Raw genomic sequence first — 12940 nt, forward strand, 5'->3', positions numbered from 1 at the left:
AAAATTTCGGATTGCTTTTTAAGCTTAAAAGCACCCGGTATGGAGAAAATTTTTCACCGCATGTAGAGTCTACTTGCGAAGTGTTTTCCGTAGTCTAGAATGTAGGCTACGGAAAGCACGTCCCAAGAACCTAGTAAGTACTTTTACGACTATGTATTTGGTTGTACCGACTGTAATAGTCTCCCGTCCGCCACCATCAAGCTCTACACTAACTTCTTCTGGTGAAAGTATGCTTGAAGGTGTTTTGCTTGGTAGAAGCCCGATACCAGCAAGATAGCAATCTAATGTACACCCAACTCAGTTTCCAGCATTGAAAATTGCTATCAAATATGCGCAGCTTACCTGCAGCAGCGATACCCAAGTTGCTCGCTGGTTACTGCTCTCGATCGCTGACTGAAGTGTCAAACTCTTCTCCTGCAGATGCACCCCAAAGCAATAAGGCACGCGACTATCAGCTCGACCATACTCAGCAACGTACCTTAGCATAGTCCTGGTGGCGCTGGATCGCGCTCACGCGGTCTCTCAACTTCATGATATCCAGGTGAAGGTCGTCCATCTGGCTCTTCTTGGCCAAATTCTGGTACTCCTCGAGGCTCGTACCCATCTTCAGCTTCAATGCGAAGCGCTAGCAGCAGCAGCAAGATATACAAGTTCAAACCTTTTCACCACCACCAAAACACCACACGACGCAGCCTCACCATCGACGCATCACCAGGCAGCGCGTAGTTGGACGAGTCGAGACTGACGCAGACCCAGTGCACCCCGTTCTGTTGCGCCGTGAGCGAGATCGACCCCTGCATCACCAGCAACCATCCACTCTTCAGTCAGCCACCACCCTGCATCCCCCCTCCAGCACTCGGTATTTCACCTTCTGGCTGGTCGTCTCGCTCTTCACGAGCGTGTGTTCGTCCTCGCCCTTGCTCGGGTCGGGTGCGTAGAACTCCACCACCGTCTTCTGCACTCCTCAAACCCAACACCTCCACAGTCAGCACAAAGATATCTGTCTCCTCCTCCTCCGGCATCCACCGCTCGCTCCCTCACCATGACGTCCGTCGTGTCGGGCGACTCGTACTCGGCTCGGATCGCCGTCTGGGCCGGCACATCCACCAGGAAGCAGCGATGGCCCTGCAACAAACAAGCAGCCGTCAGCCTAGTCCCTCTCTCTACAGTACACCCACAGGCAGACGCCGCTCACATCCTCCAGCACGTTGAAATACAGCGCGCGCGCCGTCCCCTGGAGCGCGCCGACGAGCAGCAACAAGAAGAGCAGCAGCATTGGCGACGTCATGCTTTCTATCTAGAGCGGATCCCCATCTATCTATCCTCCACTCGTACTCGTCGCTGATTGGGCAGCGGCGAGCACTGAGATGCGGCATAGTAAAGTCTAGTCAACCACCACACCACTCGCGACTTGCGCCCAGTATACACTTGCAACTCGAACCCATCCCGAAACCGCATCAAGCCAAGGTCGAACCAGAGTCAGTAAGTAGAGTCGAGTCTGTATTAGCCGGTCCTCAGCCATGTCCAAGGAGGGCTTCCTGCTGCTGCACGACGAGGGCCGCCGAAGCCACATCTACTACTGCGTGCTGGGCGAAGGCAAGCTGCAGTTCTACACGCGCAGGGACCGCGGCGTCATGGTGCGCGAGGTGGCGCTCTCCCGCTCGCGGCTCAAGGTGCGCGGCATTCCGGACGCCGACGGCCGCGACTGCCCCTACAGCTTCTCGGTGCGGCTGCAGCGCTCGCGCATCCGCGACGGCCGCATCCTCGTCTACGGGACGCCCACGCTGCTCGTCATGAGCGCGCCCACGTGGGGCGAGCGCAAGGCCTGGGGCAACGCCATCCACGCCTGGCAGCGCAACTACTGGGGCGAGCCGCAGCACAAGGCGCTGGGGCTCGCGCCCGACGAGCTCGAGGTCTTCTTCGAGACGCAGTACAAGGCGCTGACCATGGTGCTGCAGAGCTCCGTGCCCGAGGCCTCGACGCCCAGGCACGACGGAGACCGCCAGAGGATGAAGAAGCAACAGCAGAGAGCCACGGTGGCGGCCGCAGCTGCTGTGGCGGTGCCCAAGGCGCTCTTTGGGCGGGCGCAGGCGGTGAAGAAGGTGGGCAACAGAGTGAGCAAGAAGCTGAGGGAGAAGGCCGTCACATTCTCGCTGCCGCCGATGGGACTGAGCGTGTCCACGTCCGTGCAGAACCCGCCGACGGTGTGACGGGAGTGGGGAGGCGAAGGAAATGGTTCTGGTAGATAGGAATCGGCGGCGAGGTTGGTACTTTAAGTTATATACATGCATGCATGGAATGTGCAGGAATTGCAGCGGGGTGTTCTAGGGTGGTCTAGGATGGATATGTTTCAAAGAGGGAAGAGTGCTGATAAACGGAATTCATTTTTGTTGTGGTTATGCTATGAAAGCTCGGGGCGAACTCTACAACAAGTTGTGAGTCCACTGGATCGGGCTGTGAATATATGCAGCGGCGTCGGATGGTCGGTCACCGCTGCTGCAGATGGGATAAAAAGAGTGTTAGGAAACTGGAAGGGCGGTGGAGCTTCGTGGCCGACGATCTGGTTGGCTCTTCAATCGAGCACGTCATCGCCACGCGCTACACGCCACCAGTGGTGGCTTAAAGGAGAAGTCCAAAGGCTGCCGCGAGCAGTCCAAGCGAAGCTGTCAATGTCGGGAAGAGTGATGCCGCATCCGAAGTTCCAGATCCTGTGCTCGTGGTGGTAGGCGCCTCCGTAGTTGAAGATGGCGTGGAGCTTGGAGTCGTTGGGGTCCTCGTCGTCGTGGAAGGTGTGGATGAGGGCGTCGTGGAGGCGGGGGTAGATTTGGGAGGTGGGGGCGGGCCGTTGAAGGAGTAATACTTGGCGCTGTCAGTGCAGGGGTTCCTATCGCCGAGCATCTTCGGGCTTAGCGCCATGGTGGTCTTGTCATCACCCGTCGCCCCGCACTTGTCATCCGTGTAGAGAACGACATCACCGTCTCCAGTATCAGCTAAGGTCGACGTGAATCTTGTGCCATCAATGGCGACGTGGCATTCCTGGTCCGACGAAAACGCTTGCACGCCGCTAAGAGGCGAGCACTCGCCGTCTTTATAAATCTCGACGACCACGTACGGAGCATCGCCGAACATTGCAGCTGCAGCTTCAGTGATCCTCTGAGCAGTCATGCTTTAGCCTAAAGCCTTTAGGTAGCGACCCTCGGTTGCAGTGCGATGCAGAGCACGAAAACTCGTCGGAAACAACGAACTGGGCGGGGTTCGTGCAGGCATCGTCACCGTACGACAGGGCTGTTGACTTCACCTTGGGACACGCTCTCCCAATAAATATTGATTAGGGGTTGCCCTGTGGCAATACCTTATTGTTGTTTTACAACAAGGGGCGTTGCTTGAGGCTGGGAGGACAAAGGTGGAGTAATGGGAGATAATGAATTATTGTACTCATTCCTTTTCTTCCAGTCGCCGTTCTCGCCAAACTCATTAACCACTTGACTGCGTAGATGTTGGGTCGAACAAATAAATAAAATCTGACGTTATGGAAAGCCTTCATTTGCAATTCGCCCACGACGTTGAGCCAAATGAAATTCAAGTTATCCTAAGTTTAAAAATCGTGAATCCTACTGGACTCGATGTAGTTTGGCTACTACGAGACCCCCAACCAAGATCGATCAAGTCGACGTCGTTGCCATGAAGCCACGTGAACTCGAAAGTGTAGTCCGTGCCTATCGAAACACATCGCATATACCGTTAGTTAAGCAACCAAACCTAGACCAATGGCGGTGCAGCACGCCGTACCGAAGTGCTCGAGGGAGATCTACCCACGCGTCATACGCGTGATTGAGGAAGTCGCGATGGAGCGCAGCGGGCGCGAGCTTCTCAAACGTGAGGTCACTCTCGAAGATATCGAAGAGACACAGATGAAGTGCACCTTTGGCAGCAAAACGCGCGGAATGTGAATATGGAGACGCTGCTCCACGTTCTAGCCGTTGAAAGTCAACACTTACGACGACGTTGCCATTGGGATCAGTTCGGCAACTAAAGTGGCGCTTGACCCTGCTATTCCTGCTGGATGGGAGTTGCAGACTGCGCGTATTCACAACTCCCCCGACGACTATGAGCTGCGTGGCGCATGGCCACGGGGGAAACGAATCGCAGAAGGCGCCAGATGCCACTGGCGGTCCAAAGAAGAAGAAGCGCTGTTCGTGAAGCTGCTCTGGTGGTAGTGCCTGAAGCTGGAAGAAGAAGAAGCTGAAAGAGGAAATATGCGTCTGAAGCTGCTGTGATTGAAACTATAATGCTAGTAAGCTGTCGGAAGTAGGAAATAGGAAGTGGAAGCTGTAGTAGGAAGTAGGAACGTCTGTAGTTGGAGCTGGCGTAGCATATTTGTAGCAAAGACAGCAAGCAAAAGATAGACAGCAATGCAGTCGCAGCATGCAATCTGTGTTGTCTCGAGTTTCCGTTCTCATTTACGTATGGATGGTGTGTCACAAGGCTGATGTCGTCGGAAAGTTTTCTGTGGTACGAGCAACTTTCTTGGACGAATTAATGTCTGTGAGGCTGTCCATACAGCTCTTCTAGCTGTCCTCCCAGGATAAAGGGTCAATACATTGCAATACCCCTTCTCTTGCAGTTTCCGACCAGAACGTGACAAAATTTTCATTGGCCGAAAATTCACTAGGTACGAACTCGAGGGCCCGAGCTCGGAGCCGAGTTGCAGCGAGCTCCGCAAGCGGAACGGGGGCGCCCAACCATTGCCTAAACCCCTAATAACCCTAGCGAAGCGCCAGCGCAGCGGCGCGCTGAGCCCTAGTTCCTAATAATGATTGTGTGAAAGTTAGTGCTCGACATCGCATGAATCGATGATATAGCTACTCATGCGGGTGAAATGCAAGCCTGGTGCTAAGCAAGTCATGTGGGAGTTTGTATGGCCTCGGGCGATTGATTCAATCGCCCGAGGAAATTTTGAGTAGAACTCACAATATCTCGGTTCAGTTTTAAGCACGACGCAGGGACGGATGGCAGGCGCAGGGCGGAGCACTGGAGCGCGAGGAAGAGGACAGGTCACGGTGCGCCGTGGACGTAGATGCTGTTGTGCCCCACCACAGCGACACAGAAGCGGCGATCGGCGGTGGCTATAGCTTCAGCGTGATCGCAAGGAAGGACGCGCAGAGCGCAGTGCCGGCAGGGGGCGCTCCAGCGGGCGAGCTGGACGTGACCGCGCGAGCATAAGGAGGAGGCGGGCGCGACGAGTGGATGCTCAGTCGCTTCGAGGCGCTGAGTGACTCCGTGCGGCTGTACTGCGGCGTACCTTCGTGGAGGTCGCGCATGGAGGCGACGCCCCAGATACTGCCGTATCCCAAAATGGCCTAGAGGCTTCGAGAATACCGTGAGGTAAGCTGTAATGGGCCTACTTTGGTCCACTACTTTAGCTTACACGTGTGCGCGTGTATGTGAGGAAGTGTAGCCTAGTTTAAATTAGAGTTAATTATACTCGGGCCTCCGAGTATAGATTAATCTAAATAAACGATCCAAATAATGTTTTTAGGTTAAAATGAGAACTGCTATTTTTGTTTTATGTTTCTGACTTCCTCTAAATGTAATATTCTAAGATAGGAATCTGCCAACGGCTGGTTGGCAGAATTCCAATGCTATGCATGTCGCTCATTGGCTAAGAGATGCTGCTCTCAGCCAATAGGAATCCTAAGTCTCTATGGACCACCCGCCGTGGTGGTCGTAAATGTATGTAGCCTTTGGTGTGTCTACACCAAGGTCGAGAAAGTCTTTCGAACCTCTAACAGACGTCGTGTCTGTTAGAGTTACAAGTGACTGTAGCCACTTGTGCGTGCAACCCTGTTACACCATCCCCTCAAGGTTAAACGCGCCGAGTCACGGCACGTCAATCGGGAAATTGACCATTCGTCAATTCTTCACGTCGGGAGAAAGAAAACTCGAGCTCATTCCGCAATGAGCTCGCCGCAGAAGAAGACCACCGTCGCAACAGAGGGTAACCTCTCTGTTGCTCAGTACCATGAGCGTCAGCAGGCAAAGCGCGATGCGCTCGCTGCAAAGGCTGCGGCGGGGACAACCCAGCCGGAGATTGTTCTCGAAGGTTCCTCTGTAGTCAACGACGCCGTTGACTACGAGGACGACGACGTGGAGATGGAAGAGGGCGAAGCCTCTTCTAGCAAGCGCAAGGAGTCTATCGACAGCGATATTCTCGGCCCGCATGCCGGGTCGAGACGCCCTCGTGAAGGAGACGACTCGGACGCTTCGAGCTCGAAGCGTTCGCGCGGCGAGAGTGACACTCCGCTCTCTGCTGCTGGGGCTTTAAGCTTCCCGCGTGAGGTGGCGTCTTCAAGTTCTCCGCGCGCTGCCTGAGCAGCGCGCGATCCGTGGATGCCGTCTGCGTCAGAGATCGCAGACCGTGTGGGCAACACCGTGCCTCCAAATGAAATTCCGCTGTACGTATGCAGCGGGATCCACGATGATGCTGTGGCGGAGGAGCAGCACTTTGATCCGTTAACGAATCAAAGGCGCGATTACTATATCGGACTCTTTCACGAGCTCCGATACTTCTCCAGCAAGAAGACCTCTTCTCGCAGCAAAGTGCCTGAGTGGCAGGCACTTTGTCAAAGTTGGAATGCTTTTGTTGAGAACTTCAACAAGAAGCCGGCTGCTTACCGTGAGCGGGTTAAGCACGCCCGTGAACGCTTCGAGACATTCTCGACGCGCGGGAGGTTGGAGCAGCTCCACAGATGTTCTGCACAGATCTTCTGTGGACGCTGGTATTCCATGCGCTGTGCCCGAAGGCCAACAGTGCACGTTGTGGCTTCCGGGTGCGGCGCGCTTGAGCGACCGCGACCTAAACGGGTACACGACGATTCGTGTACCTGCGAGTCTCAAGGATCTCCGTGCCAAGTTCTTGGCACGTGAGGAACGCGACGATCGTGGAACCTCGGGCGCTGTAGGTGACCACAGCGCTCGCACTACCTTCGCGTCGGCAGTGCGTGGTGAGCTTCGTACGCCCTCGCCATTTCCGGAACGTCCTGCAGCAGGACGTCCCGTGGCTCCCATGTATCTTGGTGGGGCGGAAACCCTCTCCAACGAATACGATAACGAACCGGCTGCCGGTTCGTTTTCGGGATACTATGGTTCACAATACGCTCAACAATCCAGCGTGTTGAGCCGCGGGCGTCGCGGATCGGAGGCGGCGGTGGTGGGAACACGCCCCGGGTATGGTCAACCTGGGGGTGACCTTGGCCCGACGCTCGAGGAGCGGGTCGCTGCTGTGGAACAGCATCAGAGCCGGGAGTTCGCCGCTCTGAAGCAGGAGGTGGCGATCCTGAGGGCTCAAGTCGCTCAGGCCTCGCAGACCGCGTCGGACATCTCTGTCGACGTGGGAGGTCGCGTCGCACGCTTGGCCCAGCGCGGCCTCTGCGTTCGTCTTCGCGGTGTCTGTGCCCTGCACAGACCCGTTATTCTTCTTCTTCTTGCTCTTGTCGGCGTCTGTACCCTGCACAGACGCATGCTTCTTCTTCTTCTTGCGCGTAGTCGCGGCTGACACTGTGCAAGTGTCAGCGGCATTCTGCGCCTGCTGCGTTGCAGTCGTAGATCCTCCCCCACTTAAGGAAGGAGCCACCATCCCGAGTAGACTCGGGAGGCGTGGGTGCCTGAAGGCATTCACGTAGAACGGTGTATGCCCGGTCGAGGCATGCACCGAGTTGTTGATGGCGAACTCCGCCATCGGCAGACACTCGCTCCAGTGTTGGAACGAGTGAGCGTAGCTCTTAAGCACGTCTACGAGCACGCGGTTCACGCGCTCGGTCTGCCCGTCCGTCTGCGGATGATCCGCAGTCGACATCGAAAGTTGACTCCCAAGAAGTGTAAACACTTCTTGCCAAAGGTGTGCAGTGAAGCGCGGGTCTCGATCCGACACAATGTCGATCGGCATGCCATGGTGTTTGAACACCATGTCAACGAACAGACGCGCCGTCTGTTTCGCAGTCACTTCAGCGGGTACCGCAGCAAGATGTACCATCTTGCTGAAGCAGTCAACAAAGACCACAACGCCCGTGTTCCCCTGGCTGCCCGGGGGAAGACCGAACACGAAGTCCAAAGACATGGACTGCCAACACTCCCGTGGAGTTGGTAGTGACTGCAAGGGAGCCTGCGCGAAGGGCGCAGGCTTTACACGTTGACAAACCTCGCAAGCACGGACGTACTTGCGCACCCATTTGTACTGGTGTGCCCAGTAGAAGTCTCGCGTGAGAAGAAGGTATGTCTTCTCACGGCCCGGATGCCCCGCAGTCGGTGCATCGTGATAATCATACATGATCCTGAGTCGCAGGTCATGGTCATTGGCACGACAACGCGGTCCGCGTTGTCGTCGACTGCACTGTAGAGTAATAACCCGTCGTGCACGCGATAACGGTGTGCACGAGCACGAAGATGCTTCGGCAACTTCTGACGAGCTTTGTCAGAAGGCACTGAGCCGTAGGCCAGCAAGAGCTTCGCGTCCGCGTCGTGCGCGTACGCGACCTTCACGTCGTCCAACAGTGACGACGTTGGGGTGCTCGATCGCATGGCGTCAATGGCATTGACGTTGGCATCAGTCGTGGCGTAGTCAGGTCGACGCGAGAGCGCGTCGGCCACCACATTGAGTCTTCCGGGTTTGTACTCAATCCGGAAGTTATACTCTGCGAAGAATGAGAGCCATCTCGCCATCCGTTGCGAGATGTGCGGCGACTTCACAGCCGTCCGCAGCGACGCGTGGTGCGTATAGACCACGAACGGTTTGCTTCCGAGTAGATACACTCGGAACTTCGCTAGTGCGTACTTCATGGCAAGGAGCTCCTTGTCATGTACCGGGTAGTTGCGCTCAGCTGGCTTGCGATTGGTAGTAGACGACACGATCACGGCCCTCGTGATCGTGCTGCATTAACGCACATCCGATTGCGAAGTCGGATGCGTCACACACAACGTGGAATGGGCGATCTTGGTCGGCCACCGCCAAGATCGGCGCCTCAGTCAAGCCCCGCTTGACTGCATCGAAGGCCTGATGACACTCAGCAGCCCAAACCCACTCGGCGTCCTTCTTCAGGAGCTGGGACAGCGGGCGTATCATGCCCGCGTAGTCCTTCACGTACTTACACAAGTACGTGGCCAAGCCAAGGAACTGCCACAGTTCCTTGACGTTCGACGGCGTCGGCCACTCATTGATCACTCTGACCATCTCAGGGTCAGGGCGGACACCGTTCTTCCCAACGAGACAGGTATCTCGCTCGCCCCGAAGATGCACTTCTTCAGGTTCGCATAGAGCTTGTGCTTGCGCATGAGCGCAAGCAGCTTCCGGAGATGCACCTGGTGCATCTCAACATCGCTCATCCCGTCCGCAGCCCGGCTGTGGACGAACACATCGTCGAAGTAGCTCGGTGCGAAGTCGCGCACCGAGCGCAACAAGTGCGTCACGCACCTGTTGAAGGTCGCAGGGGCGTTCTTCAGACCCTGCGGCATCACTAGCCACTCCCAGAGCATGCCGCTCGGCGTGCTCACAGCCGTGAGAGGGATATCGCTCTCACGCATGAGGATCTGATAGAACCCATCGCGCAGATCAAGAGCACTAGATAGTGCTGCTGGCCATCGAATCGATGATGACATCTTTTCGAGGTATCGGCGTCTGCGCCGGTATCGTTGCATCGTTCAGCTTGTTGTACGCATGAACGATGCGCCAACCGCCCTGTGGCTTCTTGACACAGAACGTCGGAGCACTGTGCGGGGACCTCGATTCCCGCACTTGTCCAGCTTTGCGACGACTTTCGAAGAAGGCGTCGATCATTTTGACCTGCTCCCGCGGCAGTGGCCACTGCCGCGTGACACAGTACTTCGTGCCCGGCACGAGATCAATCTCGTGCTGGATGCCCTTGTCCTGCGGAAGCTCCGCAGGGATCTCTTCCGGAAGCACGTCCGCGTGCTCCCGTAGAATCTCGTAGAAGGGACTCGACTTCAGCGAGTCCCAGCTCTGCTCTTCAAAGCGCTCCTTCTTCGTCTTCGCACTGAGAGTGTCCTCGCTCTCAGTGGTGGTCTCCATGAAGAACTGCCTCAGTGTTTCATTCTCGCTCTTCGTTCTCTCGGCGTCCGAGAGAATGCATATTTGCTCGATGCGTCCATCGTGCAAGTCACGCGCGAAGCGCTTCCAGCTCATGACTGGAAGCGAAGTCAACTCCGACGCTTGCGTCGGAGGGTTAGCGAGGGTCATCTCCCTGTACCGGAACCCGGCACAGGTACGTGTCAAGACGTTCAACGTCTCGACGTCCGGCTTTTCAGCCTCCGTCTGCCCGGCAGACATTTCTTGTAGTGTCTCGTCCCCAGGCCGAGACTTGCGCAGCGATCTTCGCATGCGCCGTCTCCTTGTTTTGCGGAGCCCGGCTCCGCTTGGTTCTTGATCTCGTCCAGGCCCAGCCGTGGACGGGTGTTCTTCTTGTATACCGCCGGCGGGTACATCCCGCGGGCGAGCGACTTCAAGCCCGGCTTGGTCGCCCGGCGCTTCGTGCAGCCCGGCTGCACGACAGCATGCAAGTTTTTCCGGTGCGGGACGTTTGCAAGCGTCCGCACCGCCTGCAGCGTCGGCTCCCAGAGCCGACACGCCATCTTCACCTCGACGCCAACCATTGGCAGAGACCCCCATTATGGAGGGTGCGTCGGCTCCCCGAGCCGACGAATCAAATTCACCCAAGCCATCGACTCCCGGAGTCGACGGCGTTACGTCACCTTGGCTCTTATTATTGGCCAGACCTGATCCAATGAGATTCGCGTCAGCCTCCACGGCTGAGGCGTGTGAATCGTCTGCGTCATCCGTGCCCCTTGAGGTCGGAGACTCTTCCTGATTCACTGAAAAGCGGGTGTCGATCTCCGAGATCAACACATTTTCTCCTTCAGCCGTCGGCGGCGACGCCGACGCTTGCTGCTCTTGCGCGCGTGCTCGCGCGCGCCCAGGGCGCTCCGGGACAGCGGCATTAGACGCTGCCTCGAGTGGGGAGTCGCGCGCACCTGCGTAGCGGCAACAGGGCCATCACTCACTGTTCCGCTGTCGCGACCGAAGCGCACGAGAGTGCGCTTCTCCCAATCGATGACCGGATCATGCCGTGCAAGCCACGGCATGCCCAATACAATGTCAAACTTATCGTCCAGATCCAGGACGATAAAGGTCTCGACAAACTCTTGATCTTCATACGTGAAGCGCACGCGTACCATGCGCTTCTCGGTCTTCACGGCGGCACCCGTTGCCAGTCGTACTTCCAACATACTTCGAGGTATCTTTAAATCCTCGAAGTCAAGCCTTGATAGACTTCGCAGTCGAACAAAGTTCTTCGACGCGCCAGAATCTACCAAAGCACGGAGAGAGCCGCTTGCTCTCATCGAGTTCACATTCAGGATGACAAAGTCAGGCTTGTCATCTTGGTCTTTTCAGTGATGATGAACCTCACTGGGGGCTGCAGTTCTCAGTGTCGCGTGTCCAAGGTCGACACGCGGAACTGCATTACCAGTAGGGCCTACTGGCGTCCAGCGTTTTTTGTTTGGTTGCGACGGTGCCCGGCACCGCCGCGATAGCCACCCTGCTGGTGCACGGGGTCCGTGCACTCCCGAGCAAAGTGACCGATTCTACCGCATCGGTAGCATCGCACATTGTTTCCTTGCGACTGCTGGGGTCCAGCAGTTGCAGCACTCGAGAGGTCCATGGGTTGTGGACCTCCCGTCCTCACTACCGGGCGTGGTGGTGGCCTCGGCACATGTGCATGCAGCTTAGCCTGCCGCAGGTTAAACTCCTCCTGCATTGCAAGAGTAATTGCAGCTTCGAGTGTACTCGGGTACTCACGGAAGAGATAGGTCTTCACAGGCCCATCTCTCGGTCCCTTCATGAACGTGACGACCTTGGTCGCCTCGTCGATCGGATTGGTCACGATGTTCGAGACCAAGTACCGTGCTCTCTGAGCGTAAGCATGGACATCATGATTGCCCTGCTGCAGGTCGAAGAACTCCGCCCTCGACCGCAACTCGTTTTGCCGGGGCTCAAACGCTTGTCTGAGCTCTTCCTTGAAACCCTCGTACGTGCTAAAGCACGTAGGATCCGAGAGTCGGCGTCCATACGCCCAACTTCTTGCACGTCCGCCAAGACATGACATGGCGAACGCGACCTTCGACAACGGGTCGACGATGCGTCGAGCCGCAATGGCAGTGTCGAGTTCGACAAGCCAACGGAGGAGAGGCTCGCCCTCTCTTTCAACGTAATTGCTCACACTGAGCTTCAGCGATTGCGCGCGCGGTGTCGTCCCCGACGACACCGTGGTAGACGAAGCAGCATCTCGCTGCTCCCTCATTATGAATCCCAGAGCAACACCATGTTGCTCTGTCGGCGTTAGCGTACGCAGCATTGTAGCTACAGCCGCCTCACCAATGACTGTTGACAGTCGTTGGAGAGCTTCCCACTCTGGGTCCGACAGGTGGGGACAGTCAGCGCGTGCAACGTGAGTTGCAGGCGTAATGGAGCTTTCCATGGACACCTCCGTATCCATGGGAAGGTTCTCAGCTCCGCGTTCGTGCGGTGACGTACGAACTCAGGTAGTCGGTCGTTGGACGGACTACAAAGTGCTACCAGGTGTAATGGGCCTACTTTGGCCCACTACTTTAGCTTACACGTGTGCGCGTGTATGTGAGGAAGCGTAGTCTAGTTTAAATTAGAGTTAATTATACTCGGGCCTCCGAGTATAGATTAATCTAAATAAACGATCCAAATAATGTTTTTGGGTTAAAATGAGAACTGCTATTTTTGTTTTATGTTTCTGACTTCCTCTAAATGTAATATTCTAAGATAGGAATCTGCCAACGGCTGGTTGGCAGAATTCCAATGCTATGCATGTCGCTCATTGGCTAAGAGATACTGCTCTCCAGC

General features: G+C 56.2%; 5 protein-coding genes across 5 annotated transcripts; 3 read left to right on the plus strand and 2 right to left on the minus strand.

The window, feature by feature from the left end:
- Positions 1 to 203: 203 nt before the first annotated feature.
- Positions 204 to 1288, minus strand: PHYSODRAFT_484546 (hypothetical protein; the record flags this gene model as incomplete). Its single annotated transcript, XM_009522381.1, has 6 exons — positions 204 to 281; positions 479 to 625; positions 699 to 794; positions 836 to 955; positions 1042 to 1125; positions 1196 to 1288. 6 exons carry the CDS (start codon positions 1286 to 1288, stop codon positions 204 to 206), a joined length of 618 nt encoding a protein of 205 aa, XP_009520676.1.
- Positions 1289 to 1520: 232 nt separating this feature from the next.
- On the plus strand, positions 1521 to 2210 carry PHYSODRAFT_311878 (hypothetical protein; the record flags this gene model as incomplete). Its single annotated transcript, XM_009522382.1, has 1 exon — positions 1521 to 2210. One exon carries the CDS (start codon positions 1521 to 1523, stop codon positions 2208 to 2210), a length of 690 nt encoding a protein of 229 aa, XP_009520677.1.
- A 409-nt stretch (positions 2211 to 2619) lies between these two features.
- PHYSODRAFT_253509 (hypothetical protein) lies at positions 2620 to 3165 on the minus strand (the record flags this gene model as incomplete). The annotated part of the gene is made up of 1 exon (XM_009522383.1): positions 2620 to 3165. The coding sequence occupies one exon, from the start codon at positions 3163 to 3165 to the stop codon at positions 2620 to 2622; it is 546 nt and encodes a 181-aa protein (XP_009520678.1).
- A 602-nt stretch (positions 3166 to 3767) lies between these two features.
- On the plus strand, positions 3768 to 5223 carry PHYSODRAFT_326412 (hypothetical protein; the record flags this gene model as incomplete). The annotated part of the gene is made up of 3 exons (XM_009522384.1): positions 3768 to 3946; positions 4022 to 4210; positions 5004 to 5223. The coding sequence occupies 3 exons, from the start codon at positions 3768 to 3770 to the stop codon at positions 5221 to 5223; spliced, it is 588 nt and encodes a 195-aa protein (XP_009520679.1).
- A 735-nt stretch (positions 5224 to 5958) lies between these two features.
- On the plus strand, positions 5959 to 6962 carry PHYSODRAFT_326413 (hypothetical protein; the record flags this gene model as incomplete). Its single annotated transcript, XM_009522385.1, has 4 exons — positions 5959 to 6334; positions 6407 to 6731; positions 6763 to 6864; positions 6899 to 6962. The coding sequence occupies 4 exons, from the start codon at positions 5959 to 5961 to the stop codon at positions 6960 to 6962; spliced, it is 867 nt and encodes a 288-aa protein (XP_009520680.1).
- Positions 6963 to 12940: the final 5978 nt, after the last annotated feature.

This window comes from Phytophthora sojae, assembly GCF_000149755.1.
Source record: "Phytophthora sojae unplaced genomic scaffold PHYSOscaffold_2, whole genome shotgun sequence".
NCBI classification, from domain to species: Eukaryota; Oomycota; class Peronosporomycetes; order Peronosporales; family Peronosporaceae; genus Phytophthora; species Phytophthora sojae.